General features: G+C 34.9%; 2 protein-coding genes across 4 annotated transcripts in view; one reads left to right on the top strand and one right to left on the bottom strand.

The window, feature by feature from the left end:
* LOC129748422 (uncharacterized) overlaps window positions 1–24,590 on the top strand; it is a 118,152-nt gene that overhangs the window by 24,393 nt on the left and 69,169 nt on the right. The gene's annotated exons all lie outside the window — the stretch shown is intronic.
* On the bottom strand, window positions 19,148–19,934 carry LOC129748441 (uncharacterized). Its single transcript, XM_055743069.1, has 2 exons — window positions 19,624–19,934; window positions 19,148–19,535 (listed from the first exon to the last, which is right to left on the bottom strand). Exons 1-2 carry the CDS (start codon window positions 19,734–19,736, stop codon window positions 19,250–19,252), a joined length of 399 nt encoding a protein of 132 aa, XP_055599044.1. The 5' UTR covers window positions 19,737–19,934; the 3' UTR covers window positions 19,148–19,249.

Here is a 24,590-nt window from a genome sequence, read left to right as displayed (position 1 = left end):
AATATTTACAAATTTTTGGAGAAATAAATCTAAAAATGGAAAAATAAAACGAATTCGTGTTTAACAACAGAAACTCAACACGACTTTTTAAATACTCGATATTGAAAATTTTAAAACATTCTTGAGAAATATATATTTAAATAAATCACCGTATTTTTAGCGTTGGACGTTGAATTGCTAATTGATTTTCTGTAATTTTTACCCACGATTGAAACTTGTCCTTTAAGCCTAGATTTTTTTTCTACTAACGGTAAAAACCCCGTTTTTCAAATCGTAGATCATTGCATTAAGATGTTTAGCAAGGTTGTTGAAATCATAGAAAAATGTTCAATTTCACATATTTTTAAGCAACTATCTTTAAAACTACATTATTGATTCTAGAATTTTTATCTAGATTTTTATAATTTTTAATCTTATTTAGATATCATTGAGATAGGATTTCTCAAGCTGTACTTTAACTTTGGTAATGTGGAATGCGAGTTATAAGTGCAATAACTCAATTTAATGATGTTTGTGATCAATTTATTCTTTAATTTTTGGCTATTTTTCAGTCTTGGATTTCAATCAAACAACTTTCTTTGTGAAATGCCCGACGTTTCGACCACCCGTCGGGCATTTCACAAAGAAAGTTGTTTGATTGAAATCCAAGACCGAAAAATAGCCAAAAATCAAAGAATAAACATCAAAAAACGGTCGATAACATAAACCTAAATTTGCGATCAATTTTCTATCAAATTTCTGGAAAAAGCAACACAGATAAGACTTTTTGGGTCGAATCACTGAATTTCAGATACCGTAATCCGGGGTAAGATTGATCACTTTTTTCAATATATTTCGATTATTTTTTCTGTTAAGAGGAATGTGGCATGTTTTATATTTTTAAAAACAGTACTGGACTCCTATGAACGTAAAACATTGATGCAGAAATTTATTAGACCTCATAAAATTTGATTTAAAAATCGGTTTCGTCACTGTTCAGAATTTGATGCTTTGGGGTAACATTGACCAGTCTCTATTTTGAAGGTTTTAACGAGTTTTCTTGATCATAAAGGATACAAAACACCTTCATAATATTTACAAATACTAGTTTATAAATTTAACCTTGATTTTTAACGTTTTATTTAAAAAATATTTATAATCGAAAAAAAACAATGATGCTGCCTACATTTAGGGGCAAAAATTATAATAATTGCTTAATAGTTTGAGCTACAAAATACAAATGAAATTTTACTTTCATTCATTCCTCTAGGCCCTTCCACTATTTCCATTTTAATTTTTTCTTTAAAGTTAACGATAAGGTTCCTATCCATTTATCCAAAACGGGCTTACTCTTGGAAAATGTCCTCATTTTTTAAATATCAAAAATTTATCATTAAATGATTATAAATACAGCACTATAACTGTTCATATACAAAGAATAAAAGTTGTTCTTTCACATTAAACAACCCGTTTGCTTCTAAAAGCTTTTTGGTATCATCAGAAAAGCTGTTTTTTGCGAGCCATTGAAAAAAAAGATATTTTGGGATTTTTAAATTAGATTTTTACTTGCAGAAAAAAAATTCGTTCAGTTTTCGAAAATTCAAACTATAGACTAAGTTATTGATCATAATGTGGAAAAGATTATTGTTGGTCAAATTTACCCCGGTGATCAATGTTACCCCGGTTTACGGTACCTACCTCAGGTTTTTATCAAGAACTGATAATTTTTTTCTCGCTTACTTTGATGTCGGCTGATTCATGTGGATAAAAAACTAAAATCTTTCACCCAGGCGTTTTATTTAACTTTCGTAATTTTCGTTAATATTCAGATACAAAAAAAAAACATATCACAAGTTTTTGGTATAATTTTTTTCCGCCTGTATTTGAATGCTAACAGAATAAGTCTTATTGTATAATTGGATAGAATTATTTAAAAAAAAAACTATCTGCTGCGCATATTGTTTATCAAACAACTTTATTTTTGCTTGAAAAGAAAATAATTACTTCACTAACGGGCTTCGAAATTTCTTTGATCATGTGCTGCTTCCGATTTTTGGCTGCTCTTCCGACTCACGTTAATGGATTTGACTTTTCAATGTGGTCGGAGTTAAATAATTTGGATAAATGTATCCTGAATAAAAGAAAACTCCAATATTATGCTATGCCAATAAAGAATATAATATGCTTAAAATGCCAGAAAAAAGTTAACAGTCTGAATGATTTTGGAGCAACTGCAGATAAGTGCATATTTAATCAATTTATATAAATTTTCCTAACAATCCTTTGTAGAAAAAAGTAAACGTATAAAAATTTGAAAAAAAAACCGCGGGTTGCTCATCCCTGGTGTAAATTCAGGAATCATCCAAACCATCTCATATTTAACATTGATGCTTGGTAACCCAAAAGGTATCGAAAAAACAAATGAGAATTGTAAGAAAATTTTTGCAGCGGTCTTATGTATCTATATGTCTTTAAAGTAAGTAAATAGTTAATGTTTAAAAAACACTGCCAATGCTATGTTTTTCCGAGAATTTAACAGCAAGCTGTCGTTCACCAATGCAATGTTCGTTTACACTAGATTACATGAATTCATCAGAGCTGGCAGCACTGTTTACGCAATCGAGTAATCTATCTAATAGGAGCGTGTCTGACTACGCATCAGCTGTCCCCTGGTGCATAAAATTCAAGTCTCTATCTCACTCCTTCACTTGCAACATTAATTTTAACTTATCAAATAGAACTGAGCAATGCTATGTGAAGGATAACCATAGATTGATGTAAACTATTCTTGATAATGCTTTGCATCGAAAATTTTGCAAAAAAAAACTATGAGCAAAATAGAAAAATGAGCAATTACAACCATGTGCATTGGACTGAGAGGATTTGGGGTTATTTTTGAATTTCTCAAACCCTGGAGTCTAAAAAGCTTCATTTTGGCTTAAAAGTCATCAATGATTTTTGACAGAATTTTAAAGTAACGATTCCATATCTAAATTTAAACATTTATAATTGTATGGGAAAAATAAATATTTTGAACTGAAAAATCAACGTCATTTTTGTTTCTTCTGTAGTCCCGAGCCTGCTAATGGTTTTTATGCCAACTTATAAAATATCTAAAGGAAATTTTCCGCTGATTAACTTTATCGAAGATTGTAACATCGTATCTTATTAAGAAAAATAGTTATTTACTGTTTTACAGGGGTATTTTGTTTGGCATTGATAAACAATAAATTCAATTGACATCACTGCTTGTGCCTCGTGTGAAGTGTTGCATGCAAAGTAGTCATACAAAACTTCGTTTGGCACCCAGCAGTGATGTCAATTGGATTTATTGTTTTTCAATACTAAATTACTTGCCCCCATTCAACACATAATAACTTTTTTATCTAATAAGATACGTCTTCGACTAAGTTGTTCAGCGGAAAATTTCCTTTAGAGAATTTATAAGTTTCCACGAAAATCATTGGCATGCTCGGTTCCATAGAAGAAACAAAAACTATGATAAATTTTAAGTACCAGAAAATGGGGTAACTGTGATCACCGGGGTATCTTTGACCAACAATAAATTTTTGCACCTTATCATCAATAACTTAGTGTATAGTTTGAATTTTTGAAATCTGTTTTCTACGTTTGAAAGCCTATGCATTGAGTATCAAATAGTCAAAAAAAATTTTGTATTTGAATTTTTTTCTGTTAGTAAAAATGTAATTTCAAAATCTTAAAATATCTACTTTTTCCAAGGCTTACAAACAAACAGCTCTCCTGATGAAACCAAAAAGCATTTACAAGCAAACGGGTTGTTGAATGTGGAAGAACTACTGTTTTACTATGTGTATGTACAGTTATAGTGCTATTTTTATAGTCTTTTAGTGATAAATTTTTGATATTTAAAAAATAAGGACATTTTCCAAGAGTAAGCCCGTATTGGACAAATGGATAGAAACCCTATTAAATGATAAACTTTGAAGAAAAAATAGAAATGAAAATAGTGGGAGGGCCTAGAGGAATGTGTTAAGGTTAAATTTCATTTGTATTTTTAAGCTCAAACTATTTAGCAATTGTTTTAATTTTTGCCCCTATATGTATGCAACATAATAGTCCTTTTTCAATTATAAATGTTTTTAAAAGAAAACGCTAAAAGCAAGATAAAATAGATAAACTAGCATTTGTCAATATTATGAAGGTGTTTTGTATCCTTTATTATCGAGAAAACTCGATAAAACCGTCAAAATAGAGACTGATCAATGTCACCCCAAAGCGTAAAATTCAAATTAGAGACGAATTCGATTTTTTTAATCAAATTTAAAGTGGTTTGATAAATTTTTGCAACCGTGTTTTACGTTCATTGGAGTCTACTACTGATTTTAAAAATATGAAACATACCACATTCCCCTTAACAGAAAAAATAATCGAAAAATATTGAAAAAAGTGATCAATATTACCCCGGATTACGGTACAAAATATTCAATTTTCCCATACAAATCTAAATGTTTAAATTTACTCATGTAAACGTTTCTTTAAAACTCTGCAAAAAAAACCATGGACGAGTTTTGAACCAAAATGAAGCTTTTTAGACCCCAGGGTTTGAGAAATTCAAAAATGACCCCACATCGACTCAGTCTAATGTACATTGCACTTTCAAGAATGAGTTTTCCGTAACGTTTCAATTATCGATGAGACGGGTCATAAATTTGATGTGCATGTTAAAAAAAATGAGTGCTTACAATGTATCTTGAACATTCCTCTGTTTACAATACTGGTTGAACAGATTACTGGAAGCGAGCTGAACATGGGAATACTTTATACTATCCCTTATTCCAATGTCTCTTCAAGAAAGACAATAAAACCATTGCCAAGGACTTCAAACAAGATTGTTTTGTCAAGTTTGAACCACCACCGGTTGAAAATCTCAACTATTTGGAGTATGAAGTGGTAAAGTCGATGGGGTACAGTAGAATTTGCAGAGCAGGATATGGACCGCATATTTTCCCGTTAAATTTGTCGAGCAGTTTTTTTGTACCCTAATATTTGTCGCAGCAACTAAAAACAACTTAGTTCAAATGATCGAAAAACCAACAAACAGAAGTTTTTCTTATCCAAAGGCTTCTGGTTTCATAGAGCTCAGAATTGACAAGGTCATCCACGTTGTTCGATATCGGCTCTCAACGTCTAGACTTAACGGCGGAAACGATTTCTTCTGTATTCAGCTCAGTCATTGTTAACCAATCAGAAGTCAACACTGATCATAGCCAACAAATCAGCGAGCTGCCAATCTCCTTCTTCCATTAAGCGGTTGAGTCAGTAAACAACTGTACAAAATTAAACAAGTCTTAATTTGTGCGCTGCCTGTTTGTAGTCCATCGATCTCGAAAGTTGAAATCCCATTGTCGGTGATCGAGTACTGCCTTGGAAGACCGCTCATCGCAGTTTAGTATGTACCTACTTGGCTTGCTGTTTGACTTATCAATCAATAGTACACTGAAAAAATATCGAAAGTTCTTGACAGCAGAAATAAGCTGAAAAATTAGTTTTAATTCTGTTGATGTACCCAGGAGATGGAGAAAAATTTTATTGTTTTGAAGCTGTAAATTTTTAAAATTGTATTAACATTTAAGAGTATGTGCCTAGCCTATGGAGATGAGATGAAAGATGTACAGAATAAAAAAAAATTAAAAATAAATATATAAATGTGGCAACACTGAAATAGAAGCTTCAAAGTGTAAAAAAAAACATAAATCAGTTTTTGGTCAAATCTTGTGAGAGATGGACGTTTTAAAGCGGAGATTCTGATATACGATTCATATTATTTAATCGTAAGTTCACGACACTGACGTAGTTGGTACGATGAGCGCAGATTCGAAAGACTGCTGCTTTGTTTGTTTTGAAATGATGATAGATCCGGTAAATAAGACGGACTGAAGAAGCGCAGATTGAAAAAGCTGCTATTTTGTTTGTTTTGAAATTATGCCAATTTCGGTAAATAAGATGGACTGAAATGGCTTCAATTCACAAAAAAAAACAATGCAACAGCCTTTCCAATCTGCACTTCTTCAGTCCGTATTATTTATTGGGACTGCCATCGTTTCAAAACAAACAAAGCAACCGCCTTTTTATTCAACGCTTATTCAGCTCGTCTTATTTTTGAGTTGACTTAATTTCAAATAAAAAAAAAAAGCAGCAACCTTTCTAATCTGCGCACATCGTACCAACTACGCCATTGTCGTGAGCAGACGATTAATCTGAATCTTATTTCAGAATCTTCACTGATTTGTGTTTTTTTTTACATTTTGAAGCTTCTTTTCCAGTGTTGCCAACTTTATTTATTTATGTTTAAAACTTTTATTTTTATTCTGTACATCTGTAGCCCCTGAATCAATTATGCGTTCACTTCTTTCAGTTTACAATATTCTTGACCACCAATGCATGGTAAGAAAGATAATCGTACGTTCAATAATCACTGGGAACTTCCATGTTGACGTAGACGTCAATCGACGTCAAGTCTTAAATAATCGGTATAAATAAAGACAAAATACCAAGCGTATTCAATGCTGTTTCTTTATTCAAGCAGCATGAATGTTTTCCAAAAAAAAACTCTTCAGTGGGAGGTTGTCCACTGTTTCGTGCTTTTAACGGCGATCTCCCACAGGGTCAAACTCTCGTTTTCATAAAGGCAGCTCTGAAAGTTGTATGTAAATACGGAGTTCCTACAGCGAGACTGAGATACAGAGTCAACTTACCTTGACTTGGGCGATAGCAGCGCCCCCTCCTCAGAACATTCATTGTATGGGAGCTGTGTACGGTTCACCCAAAGCAAAAAAAAAAGCTACCAATGATCATGGCGACGCACTTTTATTTTATGAGCTCGGGCGACAATTCCGATGTGATGATAGGCACGGTACGGCGTGGTTCTCATTTGCAAATCCATACGATGCTAACAGTGAATTGTCCAAGCAGAACCTATGTGATGTGAATTGCTAAGAAGTACCAACTGGACAAATTGTGGCATTCAATTTTGTTGCCTGACGTCAAAGATCTTACCGTCGGTTGAGCTAAAGAGTCAATCTCGATATTCTTTCGAATAATTCCAATCGTTGACATTTATTGCATTTGAGCACTTTTTAATGAACCACTTTACTTCGAAAACCCATAATTTTGTCTTACGTCAGCTGCAAGAAGAAGAATGCAGGAAAATCGCTGCTTGATAATAGATGGCACCACCGCACAGTGGTCCAAAAGGGTCTGAAATGGAACTTTTTTCCTGGTGCTTTTGTCTTTCATTTTAGCTATTAGATGTCTTCAGAACATTCACTAGTAAGATTGTTTCCCATAACGTGAAAGTATCAAAAATTAGTCACAGCCTACTACGATAAAAATAAAAACACTAACTTTTTTGTTTGAAGAGATAGAGACCAAATTTGTTCTACAAAGTTGTAGATATCATCAAAATATGAAACTTTGCAGAAATAACCAGAGCTCTATCTCTATTCAGTGCAGAGTTATAGAGCTTTTAGTTTAAAACATACTTAAAATTTGTTTTATGTACTTAACTATTGTAAATTTTTGAACTTACATAAATATGATGCTCACAACATTTATTGCGATACTCAATACGCACATTTTGCACAAGGTCTTAAGTCTCTACGACCTTGTCTTCCGAAGTTATCGCAATTTCAAGTTTTATTTTTCCTAAATTTCACCAATTTCTAGGGTAAAATGGGGCAAGTGGATCCATAAACTAAATACCACATCTTGAAGTATAATTCAAGTACTTTAAACTAAGCCAGAAATTACTTGTCTCCACGCGCCCGTTTTTGAGTACGGTCGACATAAATTTGTTGAATTCTTAGATTTTAACGAGAAAATAGAGATTGATTGTTAATAATTCTGTCCTATCTTCCCAAGGAATGAACTATCTGTTTTGATGTCTTCAAATGAAAGTTGCAACAACAAACGAGCTATTGAATGGTATTTTTAAGAGAATTTTTTATGATACCGTTTGTAGACTTAAACAATTTTTAAAGCGTTTTTACGGTTTTAACTGGAAATGCTTTTTGTTAATTTTTTTCTAAATACTAAATTTGAAAAGGTGATAAAATTTCAATGCGTTTTGATGTGCTATTTGATGATTTCAGTTGAAAACTGATAAAGTTATGTGAATTTTAAGCATGTTTTTATTTCAACGATGACAATAAAACTCTATTTTCTCGTTAAAATCTAAGAATTCAACAAATTTATGCCGACCGTTCTCAAAAACGGGCGCGTGGAGACAAGTAATTTCTGGGTAAGTTTGTAGTACTTGAATTATACTTCAAGATCTGGTATTTATTTTATGGATCCACTTGCCCCATTTTACCCTAGAAATTCTTAAAATTAAGGAATAATAAAACTTGAAATTGCGATAACTTCGGAAGACAAGGTCGTAGAGACTTAAGATGTAGTGCAAAATGTGCGTATTGAGTATCGCAATAAATGTTGTGAATATTATATTTATGTAAGCTCAAAATTTACAATAGTTAAGTATAAAAAACGAATTTTAAGTATGTTTTAAACTAAAAGCTCTATAACTCTGCACTGATTAGAGATAGAGCTCTTGTTATTTGAGCAAAGTTTCATATTTTGATGATATCTACAACTTTGTAGAACAAATTTGGTCTCTATCTCTTCAAACAAAAAAGTTAGTGTTTTTATTTTTATCGTAGTTGGCTGTGACTAATTTTTGATACTTTCACGTTATGGGAAACAATCTTACTAGTAAATGTTCTGAAGACATCTAATAGCTAAAATGAAAGACAAAAGCACCAGGAAAAAAGTTCCATTTCAGACCTTTTTGGAACACTGTGCACCGGTGAATGTCTAGCGTCAAACGAATATTAGGTGTAAAATTTTGAATTATTTCGTGATACATATTTCAATATTAAGAAATCTGAGAACTTTGTAAACAATTCTACCAGCTCGAAAAAGTTGTCGAAGGTTATCATAAATGTGGGACATGCATTCTATAGATAAATAAACATCACCTTGTAGATTAATGTTATTTAACTATAGCTATGGAGCCCAGTCCCATTCCGGATCTGTTGCGTAGAACCGCTGCTGCCTGCATAGCACTAAATAATATTCAATCAGGATTGACATTTCGGCGAAATAGAAGAAAAGGTCAGCGCAACGCAGTGAATGGAAGCACTTCCGATGTAGGTTCGGTTGGGTTTGAAAGGTTCGCTTTGACAAAATTGTGCAAAACATCAATTAGATGGTGCAGTCCGTGTTACCTGTTAACCTTAGCCGAAAGCTTAAAACCGGACGCTTCATTTGGGTCTAATTTTGATGTAATGTATCTGATAATTACGAGACTTTTAAAAAATATATCGATGTTGTCCTTTCTTTGACGACAATACTGGTAAAATTCATAAAGTTTAATTCCAAATTTTGTAGTGATTAGAAACGTAAGGTAAATTGATAACTAGAATACACAAATTTTAACTTTGCTTCATATTCTTTTGATATAAAATTATTGCTGGCTACATGAGGAGTGTATTCGAAAAAAAAAACATTCTTTTGATATTAAATGATTGCTGGATATATGGGGAGTGTATTCGAAAAAATGCAACACTTTTTTTGTGAATAGCTATTGAATGTAGGGCTAGGAATTGATGAAATGTAATGCAATGTTTACTTGAGCGAATTTTTGTGAAGCTCTGTCAAGTGGTTTTTGAGGTGGTGTCTAATAAAGAAGATTTTCGACTTATATTTTTAGGCACCACGAGCGCAATCTCTAGTTTAAACTATGATTAAATCTTCTATTTCCTGGAGTTTGACTTTCAAAATCACTCAAAATTTATTATTTGGTCAAAGGTAAGGCACATTCAGCCAATAGTCTTCCTTCGACACAAAAGCAATATAATTCGATTTTTATCACTCCATCACAGTTTTTGTGTAATGGAATTATTCCAGATACAGACGAAACAGAGTATAAAGTTTGTGGGACCTATTGAAGTGCTATGCAGGGAAAACGTTCGTATCTGGAGGTAGTTTTCTTTGTATATTAAGCCATTTATGGTGTAAATCGCTATGAAACTCTGACTGATTTGCAGCTTACATGGATCGTCAGTCTTCTCAACTACTAGATATCAAATTTTTCAAATTTTTCACCTTGTTTACCTCCGGAAAATACCAGCGAGACCCACGTGAAGTTTCTGGCTGGAAACCTGCAGGTGCTCACTAAAGAAAACGTTCAGCTGTTCTTAACAAAAAATCTTCAAAATCTCTCCCCATTAGTGATCTGAATATTTTGCGCACGATTTGACCACCGCGTTTTTTTTATTTTAACTTTGGACTGCTTTTTACCTTGTTGAAATGAAGTTAGGCCTATTCATTAGTTAGCTAGACGAACAAGTCAGAAAAAAACTTACCTTTTTTATCACTTCCCCTATTGAAATTTTCGGATTGCGCTTGATAAAACCTCTCACATTCCCTTCATGAAATCAATCATCTTCAATCTTATTCAAATTTTAGCTCACTGTTAGATGCTCCAGGACTCCATAAACGACTTACCAAATTTTCTTAATTTTGGTCAAATTTTTGATTTCCAGCTGTTTTTGGATCTCCTGCTAGGATTTTCCAGGATTTTCCATGCATTAAAAAGTTATTCACAAAACAAAGTGTTGTACGTATTTTTTCGAATCAATCGTTAGAAAACATTCTATTTGGAATTGAAACTTATTATTCATTCTTCAAAGGTTTATTTTAGTTAAAGTAAAATTGAGAAATTAACTTCTCCTTGTAACCTGGGTGAGGCAAATCGAAATTTGCTGCAGCATTTTGATGAAATTTTCAATCCTAAAATTCAATGAAAAACTTTCTTAAAGTCTTAAAAAAAAAGTTTTTGCAATTTTCATTTTCAAGGCCCAAAAAATGTTACCCACTCACTGATCGGTGATTAAATCAGACAAAATTGACATTTGAGCGATCGTTTTGTTTTCATTTTTTTTTCTGTTTACCAGCCCTGGTACAACCTTGATGCTTTTCTAAAATGATAGCTTAGGGCCATAAGGAACTCTTTTTCTACTGACTGATTCCTATTTGACCAACACAATAATCCATCAACCATAACTGCTTTCAAAGGATTTTGTTATACAATACTGGCTTTAAATTTTGTCTACTTTTTTATCCTCTAGAAACTTTTTCTCATATAATCTAATCTAATTTCCTTATAACATTTTCTATTGAGGCCGCAACATATTCCGAAATAATGTATTTAGAGTTTCGAATATGGAAAATGTATCCAGTTTAAGTTTGAAATAAAAAAACGAAATTCGAACCAGGATTTCCTCCCAATGAATGATAATCCAAACTGATTTTCAAAAACAATAAACTGGATAAAGAACCCGAAATCTGATCACATACATCGAATTTTAAGGTTTATAAGCACATTTGGATCAACACAATCCGGAATGACTCTAACCTAAGCTTTCCAGATCTTTTTTCGTCAGTATCCGGGCTGGGCAAATCTTGTCTTTTTTTATCAATCCATACCCTCCAATATAAAAATAATTCTTAAAAATCACACAAAAAAATACACATCAGTCATTTTTAAATCATTTTTAAATCTTCTTAAAATCGTTCATGTTAATTTTCATAAAATTTGCTCAAAAAAACTTTACGCCAAATACATAACTCTAATGACTCAATTGAAATTTTTGTTTGATTTAGCGAATAATGGGACAAAATTCGGACAAAATTTGGACAATCTGCCTTAGGGTTGGAGCTTATTCTAATGTCAATGAAATTCCAAATTTGGTTTCATCTGGGTGCCCTAAGCTTTGGCAAAAATCATATAAAATCTAAAGATAAAAGTTCCATTCAATTTTTTGTCGATATTAGTTTTTATTTCACAGTACACAAGTGTCAGATAAAAAGAATTCTAAAATTTGTCTGCTACCCTACATTAGTTGCATACTTAAAAGCGCAATTTTCTAATTTTCAGATAAAAGCACTTTTTTGAGTCGTTTTTGTTAGGAAATGAATATTAGCCATTGGATAAATATTAATTATGTCTTTCCAAGCAATGATCAACATCCATTCATAAGAAAAATATATCTTTTTGGACTCGAGGGATCAAATAAACCCATAACATACATTTTGGAAAAAATGAGTTCACTATTGCATTGAAAATCTGGCATTTAGAAGTTCACATTAAATATTCTAAAACGGTTGACATATAGCAATGAATTTTATTATTGCAATTTCTTCGTGTGGGAAAATTTTAAAATGGAAAAAAATCATATAGTCACATTTTGTAAGATTTTTTTTGTTTTATTCTGATTTGAAAATTTTTCTAGAACATTTAATCTATGTGAGACAATCTAGTTTCGAGATATTGCTGAGAAATCAAGTATCCCCAGGGATCATGTATCCTCATTTTCCTCTATATTTAGTAGAAAGATTTCACTTAAGTTCTAAGTCGAGATTGTTATTTTTGAATCATTTTGGTCGTTCATCAAAATTTGAAAAAGAAATTGAAATATTGAATAAAGAGAAAAGAATTTCGCTTGGAATTTTGTACCATCATGAGGAGGCGTCAACATCCAATCCCCTCCCCCCCCCCCCCCTTCCTTTTCCTACGGCCATGTTGTCCAGTGTTATCATCAATTTTTTATTTTTCTCAAATATTTTTTCTCAAAAATTCATTAAATTTTATTCAGGTTTCTTCGTCTATCATCTGCCAATCCTATCTTCGTTGAGTATGAAATAATCATTTCGGTTAATGGCTTAATAAAGCAAGAACATTGATGTTCCCAACAAAAAAAAATGTCAAAGATTTTAGAGATCATACATAATTCTAAAAAAAATATCACTATGTGAACTCAAAAAAATTTAAACCAGGAGAACAATTTCAAAAAATGGGGCAAATGCACATATTTTCGAATTTGAGCATTGAAACTTCAGATAATTATGAAATTTTAAGTAATTGATTCGAGAGCATAACACAATATATAATGTTATAAATTCAAAGAAAAATAAAACAGTGATCGCCGGACAGAAAAACTAACTAAATGCTCTTAGATTGTGGTCACATACTATGTACAAAAACGGACGGATGGGCATTTTTTTTAAATTTTCTTTGAATATTATTCAAAAAAAAAATAAGTTGTTAATTTTAACTGAAAAACAAGTTTGAATCATACATAAAAAAAAACAGAAAACTACTCGTGAGTGGATTTTTGATATTGTTACTTGGATAAGGCAGGCTTATAATATATAATATAATATAGTTGTCAGAACACTTGCCTGCTGCGCCGACGTCCATGAGTTCGAATCCAATAGTAAACATCGTACACGGTTGACCGGATGAGTTTTTCAATGACCAACTGCATCGTTGATTTAAAGTCACGAATGACAAAAAGATACTCAAATGACAGGAATCAAAATAAGATGAGTTTTTTTCGATCTGTTTTTACTACGCTATCATCTCAATATATATCAACTGCACGCTCGTTTTTATTTAACCGTTTATGGTTTAAAAATAACCATTTTAGACCTTTTTCCGCTTTATGCTTTTTATGAAATATCGTTATTTTTTAAAAATATGGGCGTTCAGTGGAGAAGTTAGGAAATAGTTTTTATAAAACCGTAATTCAAATTGGAATATTGCGAGATTGAAGGTATTACAAATTATCGACAAAATTAAGGAAAAAATATGGTTTCCAAATATGTAGCTCACTTTATTTCTTGTATTTCAGTGCATATGTAGTATTTGCCATGTAAATTTTATTCATTGGTTGATGATATTTGATCACAAGATTTGAGCGGAAGTAATAAAATGATAAGGAATGCAACCTAGCATCAGGCTAAAACCAACAGCCGCTGAACCATCCTGTAGCTTTAATAGCAGCATAAGTGATTTCTACCCACGATCACTTCCAAATTTAAATGAAAAACTAACCCATTCTCGGCACCGGACACCACCGAAAGTGGTGATCCCATGTCTATATGCCTTGGTAACATTTTGTAGATCCGAAGAAAGCCAAAATATCAACCTTTTATCCTTGGAAGTCTATAATTAAAATTATTTAAAGAAATATTAAAATTTTCCGCGAGTGTACTCCGGGTTATCTTTTTCGTGATATTTCACTTATCCAAATTGTGCGAGTACAATGCTTTATCAACTGTCGTTCACTGTGGGATGTCGCTGAAAAAGATGAACCGGTAGCAAGCGGCTCCTTTAACTTGATGATGATTTTTGTGCTTCATTTTGGAATTTCAAGCGTGATCGTCTAATCGGCATCCTGAAATAATTTTATTTTGTTTATTGTTAGGTTGGAATATTTAAATGACAATAATTTATATAGAATCGATTACCTTTTATCATTATCACCCCAGGCGGAAAGATACCATCGAGAGTGAACCCTTGCACAATTGACACTTTTCCCAAAAATATAATAAACTCTAACAGTTGAGTCGCCGTGACGATTACGGCTCCCCCTTTTATTAACACAACAAAAGTGGATAATCGGCACAAAAAAACTTCATGAGTTTTAGGCCTTAATAAAATTATTAAAAACTAAAAAAAATCGTTGTGAAACACTATGACGGATTTAATGGGGAACTCGATTAAGTTTCGTGGAATAATGGTTTTTTTTTTCAGAAAGCATTCGTTAGGCTCATCGACTATTTCCAAACGGCTACATTTCGTGGTTAATGCTTGAGCACTACAAAATGGTTAAAATTTCAAAAGGAAAAATTCTTTAAAAAATAATCTTATTGGTAGTTTTTGGGCCAAAACAATGAAATGGTTACTTTTAAACCATAAATGGTTAAATAAAAACGTGCGTGTGAGCAACAAATCAATTTCTAAAGGAACTTCACTTCTAGAGGCGCTACAAAAATAAATTAAAAACGGTAAAAGTCGGTAGCTAGCGTGGTAAGACGGTAATCGCTGATCCACTGATGTCATCTCTAAGTAGTCCATATTTATTCAGTCTGTAAGCCTAAATGGGCTGAGACTGTGTATGTCTTAAGAAAAACCCACTCATAATTAAAAAATATTAAAATTTTATGAAGGCATTGAAAGATCGACTGGTAAGGTTGCTCTAATTGAGGTTTAGAAGAAGAAAATAAATATATTGTGAATTTTAATAAACATTTTAGAAACGCCGCTGGTAGACTGGCAACAAAACATAGACTTCCGACAATCTTATACTGTGGTGACCGAAGAAGGAATTGTAATGACCGGAGACGGAAATACTTATTGATGTTTCTCAACCACTCGCGCACGAACTTTTCTTCCTGAAAGACGCCAAAAGAATGACCGTTTTTTTTTTTCATTCGATTGCATCATCCTGGGGCGTGAGCAACATTCTGGGTGAACGACAAATTATAGACAACTTTACATTGCTTCGAGTTAAGTTTTCATAAATCCAAATGATTTTGAAAAAAAAACACTCCTTTGAAAAATTGGAGTTTGTTTTCAAGTAAATTTAAATAAATTAGCCTGATAGGAGAGTCAATTCTATCTGATAGTTCCATTTTAAAATAGTCAGTCGGTCAGAGAAAACTAACATGGGGCCGTTCAGATACCACCTGGACAACTTAGGGGGGAGGAGGGGGTATGGAAATGTCTACGGAGTGGGGGGTAGGGGTTTGGGTAATGTCCACGTGGACATACTTACTTTCAAAATATTTTCTAAAGGTGAATAAATATTAAGATGTTTTAATCCAAATCTTAAAATTTCAAATCTTTCCAGTTTAAGTTTAAGCAACTAGTAGCCACTTGAAAGCAAGCTATAAATATGATAATTTTGAAATTAATAATAATTATAATTATTACAAATTAGATTAAAAAAACAATTTCAAATCTGTCCACGTGGACATCCGGGGAGGGAGGGAGGGGTTTGCCAAATGTCCACGCTTGGCCACGGAGGGGGAGAAGGGGGTATAAAATCTCAGTTTTCTGTCCATGTGGTATCTGAACAGCCCCCATGTGAATCAATCTTTTCGTCCATTTTCTAAACTTTTAATTTTTCCCAATAATCTATCTTTTTTTTTATCATATCTTTATATTAAACTATATGCGCTTCTCGTTGGTCTGAATAAAAGAACTATTTTCTCGTTGTTACTTTAAACTAAAACTATTGGATTTGGTTTAGTTGTTACATTTAATAAATACGTTATATAAAAATTTAAATAGTTTCAGTCTAAGACAGTATAAAATGCTAAGTTTTAATTTAAAATTTTCTACGGCTAGTGGTTGTATAAATATAATTTTCAATGAAATTTCCCAAAAAAAAATGAGATCATGAGGTTCGATAAAAATACAAAACATTTTATAACCATTGAACGATGGCAATTGAAAAGCATTTATGTAAGTAAACTTAAATGGTGTAGTAATCCAAGGATATATTTTTTTTTCATGTCAACCACCATCAAATATCCAAATCCGCCTTCCAGCTTTAAATATATTACGCCTGATTGTATGCAGCTGCAGAAGGAAACCTAATTGAAAATAGCAAAAATTTATGTTTTTTTCGAATAAAAAATTCTACCTTACCAATTGTTGGGTCTTTCCCAAATTTTGAAGGAACGTTAATTGACTACTCTTTTAACAAACTGCAATTGAAAATGTGCATTTCGCACGAGTTTTCATTCAAAAATATGTGAAATACTCAGAATAGTTTTTGGAGTAGTAAAAAATTGACCTTTTTGGATGTCGATTTGCGATGCTTCACGGCACATACACATTTTCTCCAATAGCTCACAATAATCTCTAAACCTTCTACTTCAAATCTGTATCCGTCATTTTCTGAAAATCCTAACCAAATCAAAGAAAATAATGATTTATTAGAAGCTAGTATTTCTGCCCGTTTGTTTACATTTTCTTGCACACACACGACCTGTCAAAAATTAGCTTCGAAATCGCGAATTATCACCCTTATTCTTGTTTACGGCGTATCTGTCGTTCGTTCGAACGGATACTTTCGATCGAATTCGAAAAAGGTATTCTTGTTTTCGTTCGAACGCGATACGTTCGATGTTGGTGTTACCAGATGAATTTCTAGGTTTCGAAGTCCAGAGATCTGTCAAAATCACGTGCCATCAATGTAAACAACTGTTGATTGTAATGTAGTGAAATTTTGACTTGTCGGATCGGCGCACGTAAAAGACCGAAATTCATTGCCATGACCGGACCGGATTAGGTGGAAAGGCGATGTCGGGACCGCTTCAAGTTCCGGCTAGTCGAATTCATCGGCTCCTGAGAAAAGGCATATATGTGGAACGAGTCGGAATGGTGTCCTGGCGAGTGAAGTGCTGGAGTTGGTCGGAAGCGCCGTACGTGACCACGTAGCAACGTAGCATCCAGAACCATCACAACAGGGACAACAAGCAGGTCAGGTCCAATAAAAAATTTCCATCAGCAGCAGCCGCGGCCGGTTGAGATTGAGACTGTTTCGATGGTTTCGATTATTCAAAGAGGCCGAGCCGATACCAGTCGGTGGTGAGGGTGCTGCTTTTTCTGCAGAGCTGCCCTGACGAAGGAGACAAGTTTCAGAAATAATTGCAGAACTCTGATAAAAAAATAAATACCTAGTTGAAATAAAAATGATTTTTTATAATCTTACATTTATGTTTTGCAAAATTTCTCATAAAAAAATCAATAATTTTATCCTCCTTCTGAATCCATCCTACACTGGCAAAAATGTTATCAACAATCGGGTAAATTCGATCAAATCCAAGAATTTTGAACCACACAAAAAGGTACCCTTTTGCCAGCCAGTGATAATAAAGGCCCTGGTGCTATTTGTGCTGTTGAAAGGATTGAAAGAGCGCATAGTTCTGACGAGTTTAATTTACAAATAAAGTTGTGCATTTTGAATCAAATAATTAGTTTTTTTTTCAAATCACACAATTTTGCTTTTTGATACTTGAAATAAAGTATTTTACCTCACAACATATATTTCATTCTGAATCAAAACTGTTCTCAACTCCACAAACGCGCCCTATTCGCAGCATCAGACTCGCGTTTGTCGGCCCATAGAGGAAAAACGTTCGAACGAAAACGGGAATGCAAAGTTTCGTTCGAACGAACGATGTTCGAAAGATCGAACTGTTTTCATTCGTTCGAACGAAAACAAGAATACAAAATTGCATAACTTTCGAACGAATGTCATTCGATCGAAAACAAGAATAAGGGTGTATAATTTATTTCATATCGAACTGCTTATTTGTACTCATATCTACCACAAATACTTCACTTTTCTTTGTCGGAAGTCTTTCAGAAGTCGAAAGTCCGGACTTCCGAAGTAAAATTTAGTGCTGGCGCTATTATATTTTCAAGTTTTAAAAGGACAAAGAGGTATTCAAAATTTTTCCTAATTCTTACACAAAAGAAGAGGCAAAATTTCAATGCCGCTCGACGCTATAACGAAAAATGCGCTTAAAAATGCGCTGAAAAATGCATCATACCAAAATTGACATGATAGAAAAGCACTACTGGCATAAGGAGTCGAGCTCTCAAGCAGAATGATGCATGACCACTACATTCAAGCGAAACAAAAAAATCATTTTATGATATTTTCATCCCATTGGATAATTCATCCCAGAAATAAGAAAATGAAAAAAAAAACCGTCAGGTAGTGAGAATCTAACTCACCAAAACTGCCATCTTCATCTTGCTAAACCAACAGTTTAACCAGTGTACTGCCTGAGCAAGATGGTAAACAAGGGAACGAGGGTCAATTGTCTTAGGTTTTAAGCCACGCCCGATTTTAAAAACGAACAGTGCTGGCTTTCTGGCATTTGGCCGATGGCTTGCTAGTATTGTCTTATGAAGGGAAAGGAAATTTGAAACGAGAAATCTTCTTCTTGCTTTCCTACACACTTAATCTTTTCTCCTGTGGTCGGAACGATTTCGTCCTGTATTTTCAACAGCTGAAATTACAGGACGATTTCGGGACAGAAAAAGAGCTCAGGAAAACAACTGTCAAATTACCCTGTAGCTTGGAGACGATTTTTCCCTGTAAATTTCAAGTAGTTTTGAAATTCTCCTGTGGATTTGAGACGCGTTTATTCCGAGCTTGTAGGAAGTTCTGTAATCGTTTTTTGCACTCTCCCTTTCTCTTAAATCCATCCCGATTTTTATCCTATTAAATAAAAACATTTTTTTTGTATTTCCGAAGTGAATTGTATATTTTAGAATATAAATCATTTTAAATAAACACTATATGGGGTCACTGGAATCACTGAACTTAACAGAACTAACATAGACAATTGGTCGTAGCTAGAACAGTGGTGAAGTGGGTTTATCGATCGCGCTTACCAATAGATTATCTGAGTGGTGATATTCAATTAATGATGACCGCTCTATTGATAAGCGATAACCCGTTGTTGATTGGAAATTTGATCCTGCTCCTCGAAGATCTTGTTCCCAGCATGCTGTTACCATCTTACGGTGAAAAAAGCTCTGGTGGTTTTTCGTCCCTGGTTCCCGGCCCAGTGGTGGCAAACTGTTGACGAAGTTCTTCCTGACCTTCTGGGGCCAATCAGAATCGGGCATATCAACGAATCTAAACAGGAAAAAACAATTCAAGTTTGAGTTCATTTGTTGTTTTCATGTTCTTTGTCAAACTTGAAATGAGAAATTTGAATAGTTACCTCCTGCTCTCGTATGATATGGTGAAAGATTGTTCGGCCAAAATTACAGCATAACGAAGCTCTGCATGGACCTCACTGCTGAGGTCGCCGCTTGCTGTTTTCTCTTGTTGCATTTTCACGTCCTGTTTAATGATCTGCTGCTAGGGCGTGCCTGTTGTTGATTTGATGGGGCTGCTGGGTCACTTCCAAATATTCATCGGGTACTTAAGCGATTTTAATTTTTATTTTACGTAAACAGCAACAAATACTTTTAATTAATCAGGACTTAAACGTTCAACAATAAATGACGCTGTTGGATCCATGAACAGCAACGATCGGCTACCGGAAGGAAAAATAACGAACTGAACTCTTTAGCGCGTTTTTATTTTTTGCACTGGCGAGAAAGCAAAAAGAAATCCGGTTGTTTTTGCAACAGGATAGAAAGGGATAGGAAATATGACAAGAAATGTGTCTACAGCGATTCAAGAGAACACTGTCCTGAATTCACGGGGTTGGTTAGAGTTCCTGTGCTCTCGTAGCAAGTTTGTCTCGGATTTCAGGAGAGTTGAAGCGTCCCGAGATTCGAGTGAGTTCTCATTCGAACTTCGTTTGAATTGAGCTGTGTTCCTGTGATACGGAGAATCATGGTCCCGAGCGGGATGAATGCAATCTTAGTGTGTACTGCCTGTTTACACCCACAGAAGAGGTTTTAAAATTTAATTGTCGCTCGGAGCTCTATCCCGAAAATGCGCTTTAACATGATTTGTACCAAAGATGACATGATAGGAAAAGCACTACTGGCATAAAGACTAAAACTCCCTTGCAAAACAATGATTGACCAGTGACCACTACATTCAAGCGAAACTAGAAATACATTTCCTGGGATTTTTCAATACTATTGGATAATGCATCCCAGAAGCCAGAAAATTAAAAAAAAAAAAGATTTTTTTAAGTTTTCTACTGCCTGTTAACATACACATGCACAGCTGCTTATAGCCGGCCAGCTTGGCCGTTGGTTTGAAGGAAGGAAATGTTTTATGCCGCCTTATATACACACGCTCAGTATTGAATGACCGGAGCAATTCATTCGAATCTGGCTGCCTGGCGTGTTTGCCATCCTCCTTTGCCTTGTGATGAGATAGAGAGGGACGTGAAAACGTTTTTATTTGGTTTCTTTCAGACATACGTAATGCGGTTGCGCTGGGAGGACAACTCCAGCAATCAGAAATTGTATCAGCGCCAATGGCGTTCACATCTTTTACCAATGATGTAGAAATGTCGATAGCTCACGATTGGAGTGAAGGCTGAATTGTGGGTGTATATTATGAGGAATTAATCCTTCAACTTAATGAGGTGAAATTCCAATAATCACAAAATACTCCAAACGATGAAATCATTTGGAGTGTTCCAAAAAAAAATAAACATGAAAACGTTGGCAGCAATACAAAAGTTGAAGTTTTAAAAAACTGTCGCGAGACATCTTCCAAAATATTCCTCTTCATGAAAACTTCCCAGATTTTTGTGTTCAGCAGCCATGAGCAGCATATATCAACCTATATTGTAGATACATAAAAAACAAGAAGTTAAAGCAATCGATGGTCATGTTAAATTTATGATTAGATTTGATTAGATCTTATTTTTCTTTTAAAAAATCACCTGCGTAGGAAACAAGTAACCATTACAAATCTGTCAATTCTCTTGAAGCTTTCATTTGAGAAAGACTGTAACAATTTTTTATCAGCAAGGTTGTTTTTAACCTTTTTAATACCAAGCCAAATCACCGCATTTGCATCCAAACAAATCCCAATCGTAAACGTCTCTAAATTGAATTGTATAATCGAAACTGAATTAGCACTTCTAATTTTTTTTTTTGTACTGCTGTCAACTGCGGCTGCTTACAAAGTTTTCACACATTTAGCCGAAGTTCAATAGTTCCCCGACTTGTGTTGACTTGTTTTTTTCTCTTGTCACGGCTGACCAATCACAGCCATTTGCGTCCGAATTGTGGGTTGCGAGGGGAGGGGAATCGGTGACTGATTACTCTCAAATTGCACCTTTGCTTCGGGACGATGAATGGATGGGTGGGTGGGTGCCGAACAAAGGTGGTTGATCTTGTCCACTTAATAAACACACAGGTTCATATGACTTCGGCTGGACTTATAGCTACAGCTGTGTATGTACAACATACATGTGCTTGCTTACACTTTCCATTGACATCGAGCAATTAGCGACTTTTGTGGGGGCACCACACTGACCACTGCTGGCCACAGTTAAAAGGCTTCATTATTGCCTCGCCGAAATGAGATCGAGTTCAGAAAAGCCGTTTTGGTTGGCTTGGTTTCTCATGTGCAACGGCTTCGTGTAACGCAGCTCCAACTGGTCGAGATGTTGAGGTGATCTTACTGGGTGCGCTGATCAATCTTTTCGTTCACGTTGGGAAATTGTATAAAACTCGGTACAAAGTACATGAGGGCAGAAATTATATCGTGTATTACAAGTACGTGAACGTATCCCGGGTGTGTGTGAGTGGAATTCAGCAATTTCTCACCCAACCCAACCCAACAGTGATACCCTGGAGCTCTCATTAACATCCGACAACGAACCTTGGCAACGCCTGAACTTATCAGCCAGTCTCGTTTTTATTGCATTATGGTACTTTGTAAATTCCTTTTCAACAGTCCTTGCCAGAGGACGACGTTCCAACCTATGATTCAACCCATGCTAGTTGAATCAGGTCCCATAAAGTCACGCAACTTAAAAATTCGATTAGCATTTTGTTGCTGTTAGTTTTATGGTTTTGCCGCCCCGGGCAGATATCATTAAAACAAAAAATTAAGCACTCATCACGTATGTTATGGGGAGCTATGAGAGCAGCACACACCGGTAGCATCGTCATTCCCATCATCCCATCATGAATGACTGCTCCGTGGCAATTCAGTATGGCACAGCTCAATCCGCGTACGTGGCTGTCGCGGTTCTTCAACCTTTTAAGTTCAACCCGATGATATCCCGAAAAGTCAACGTTACGCAGATAGACTTTGTTGACGCCCTGGTTGGCTGGCTGGCTCATAGAAGACAAACATTATCTGCTGTCAAGTGCCTTGCTCGCCTATTAGGTGCACAGCTGTTTTTGCTAAATGCAATCGGCTGTGATAATGCAAATATGTAATGTGGAAGATGAATTCATTACCTACAACAACAAACAACGAAGACAAAAACAAGTGCGGCAGGTCCCACAGAGGTTTTAATGTTAATTGAACTACCTTGACATCCGTGAAAAGAATGAATCATTTTGCAACGCCAAAGTTCTTCCGACGTCCGTCGTTACTTACCTTTTAGTAGTGTCAAAGTGGATTTTTCGCCTGTTCCGGTTGAACCAGCTGAAGGTAAATTTTTTCGCCAGATTGCAACTTCTCGGCTGAGGATCAACTAAGCTGCTAAAAGTGAAATATTTTTTTTTGATAAACCAGAAAAATTTCAAATACTTCAAACAAACTTAGTGTACGTAATCATCGTTGATGCCTTAAGCGGGCCATAGACTACACAAACGGCATGTACAAATTCGATGATTCCACGACGATTTTTTGATTCTATACTCGCCCACACACGATACAATCATATTTCGCGAGAACCCAAACTGTTGCTAGCGAAAACAGCAACAGCAACAACAAAAATCCCCTCCACCCCGGCTGGGGCTGAGTAAATGGCTTGAGTTTTGTACAAGCAGCACCATCATGCCACAGAGGCTTGCTTGCACAAAAAATTTCGATCCCGACCGATTTCACTCAAACCGTTTGCGCGCTCATTCAAGCAGTGCCATACACCATGCAAATCGCATTCAAAGCGGCAGAATTTCATGGAATTTCGTCGCATTTGCCCAAAATGTGGTATGTTCTATGAACCGCTTTAACACGTTCGTCGAAACGCTCATTTTGCTTGTTTTACTAGCCGGGCCCAAAGAAATGCTTGGAGCGAGAAAGAAAAAAAGGAGAACTCCACCATTTGAAACGTGTGGCTAAACTGAGCGGCTAACTTGAGTAAGAGAGCGTCACACGCTTTTGATGTGAAGGGGCCTCCTAGGAAATACACGTCAAATGTGTTAAACTTCCAGCTAGCATAAATGTTGACAATTTACCACAATTTATCACACAGCACGTGTAATACTCGATGAGCCCTCTATTGATGGGACATTTTTATGCTGAATTCCGTTCCGAAATCTTGAGCACTTGAGAATATAACTAATAGTGTTTATCGATTGGTACATACAATGTAGTCTCCCTTACATGGGTACAAGTCTTATCTATTCTTAGACCCATAGAAAAGGTTGCAAAAATCCAATGCCTATGACCAACTACACAGCTAAAAAAGATTAACATTTTATGGGATTTTCATACTATTGGATAATTCATCCCGGAAAATGGGGAATCGAACTCACTGCAACATCTCATCTCGGCTTGCGAGTCGGATAACTTGCCCAGTACACCATCTTAGTCGGTAAGCACACGAATGTTTATTCACATAGTGCTTCTGCAACAGGGGTGCCAGGTGGTTTTAGCTAAAATCAGGACACCGCGATGAAAAAAATCAGGATTTTTCAGGACACCACTAGATTGGTGGAAATAACATGCAGCTCTGCTTAAGTTGCATACATAAAGGCAAAATACAAGTACTGAAGACGCATAAAACAATGCAACTGAAGCGAGCAGAACCATAGTTGGCCTGCAGTTTACATCTAATAACACTACTTGAATATCATCTGAACCAAAGATTATCATCGGTTAAACTATTTATGATTGATTTGTTTGAATAATAAATTAAATTCAGTTATAACTCAGTTATTTTTATGAAAATCAGGACAAATCAGGACGTTTTACAGACCATTTTTAAAAAATCAGGACAATTCAAGCGTTTTTGATAAATCAGGACGGTCTCTCGAAAATCAGGACAAATCCTGATAAATCAGGACACCTGGCACCAAGGATCCGAAA

This window comes from Uranotaenia lowii, chromosome 1, assembly GCF_029784155.1.
Source record: "Uranotaenia lowii strain MFRU-FL chromosome 1, ASM2978415v1, whole genome shotgun sequence".
NCBI lineage: Eukaryota > Metazoa > Arthropoda > Insecta > Diptera > Culicidae > Uranotaenia > Uranotaenia lowii.
The sequence above is the reverse complement of the archived record's forward strand: the minus strand, read 5'-3'. Positions and strand labels throughout refer to the sequence as shown.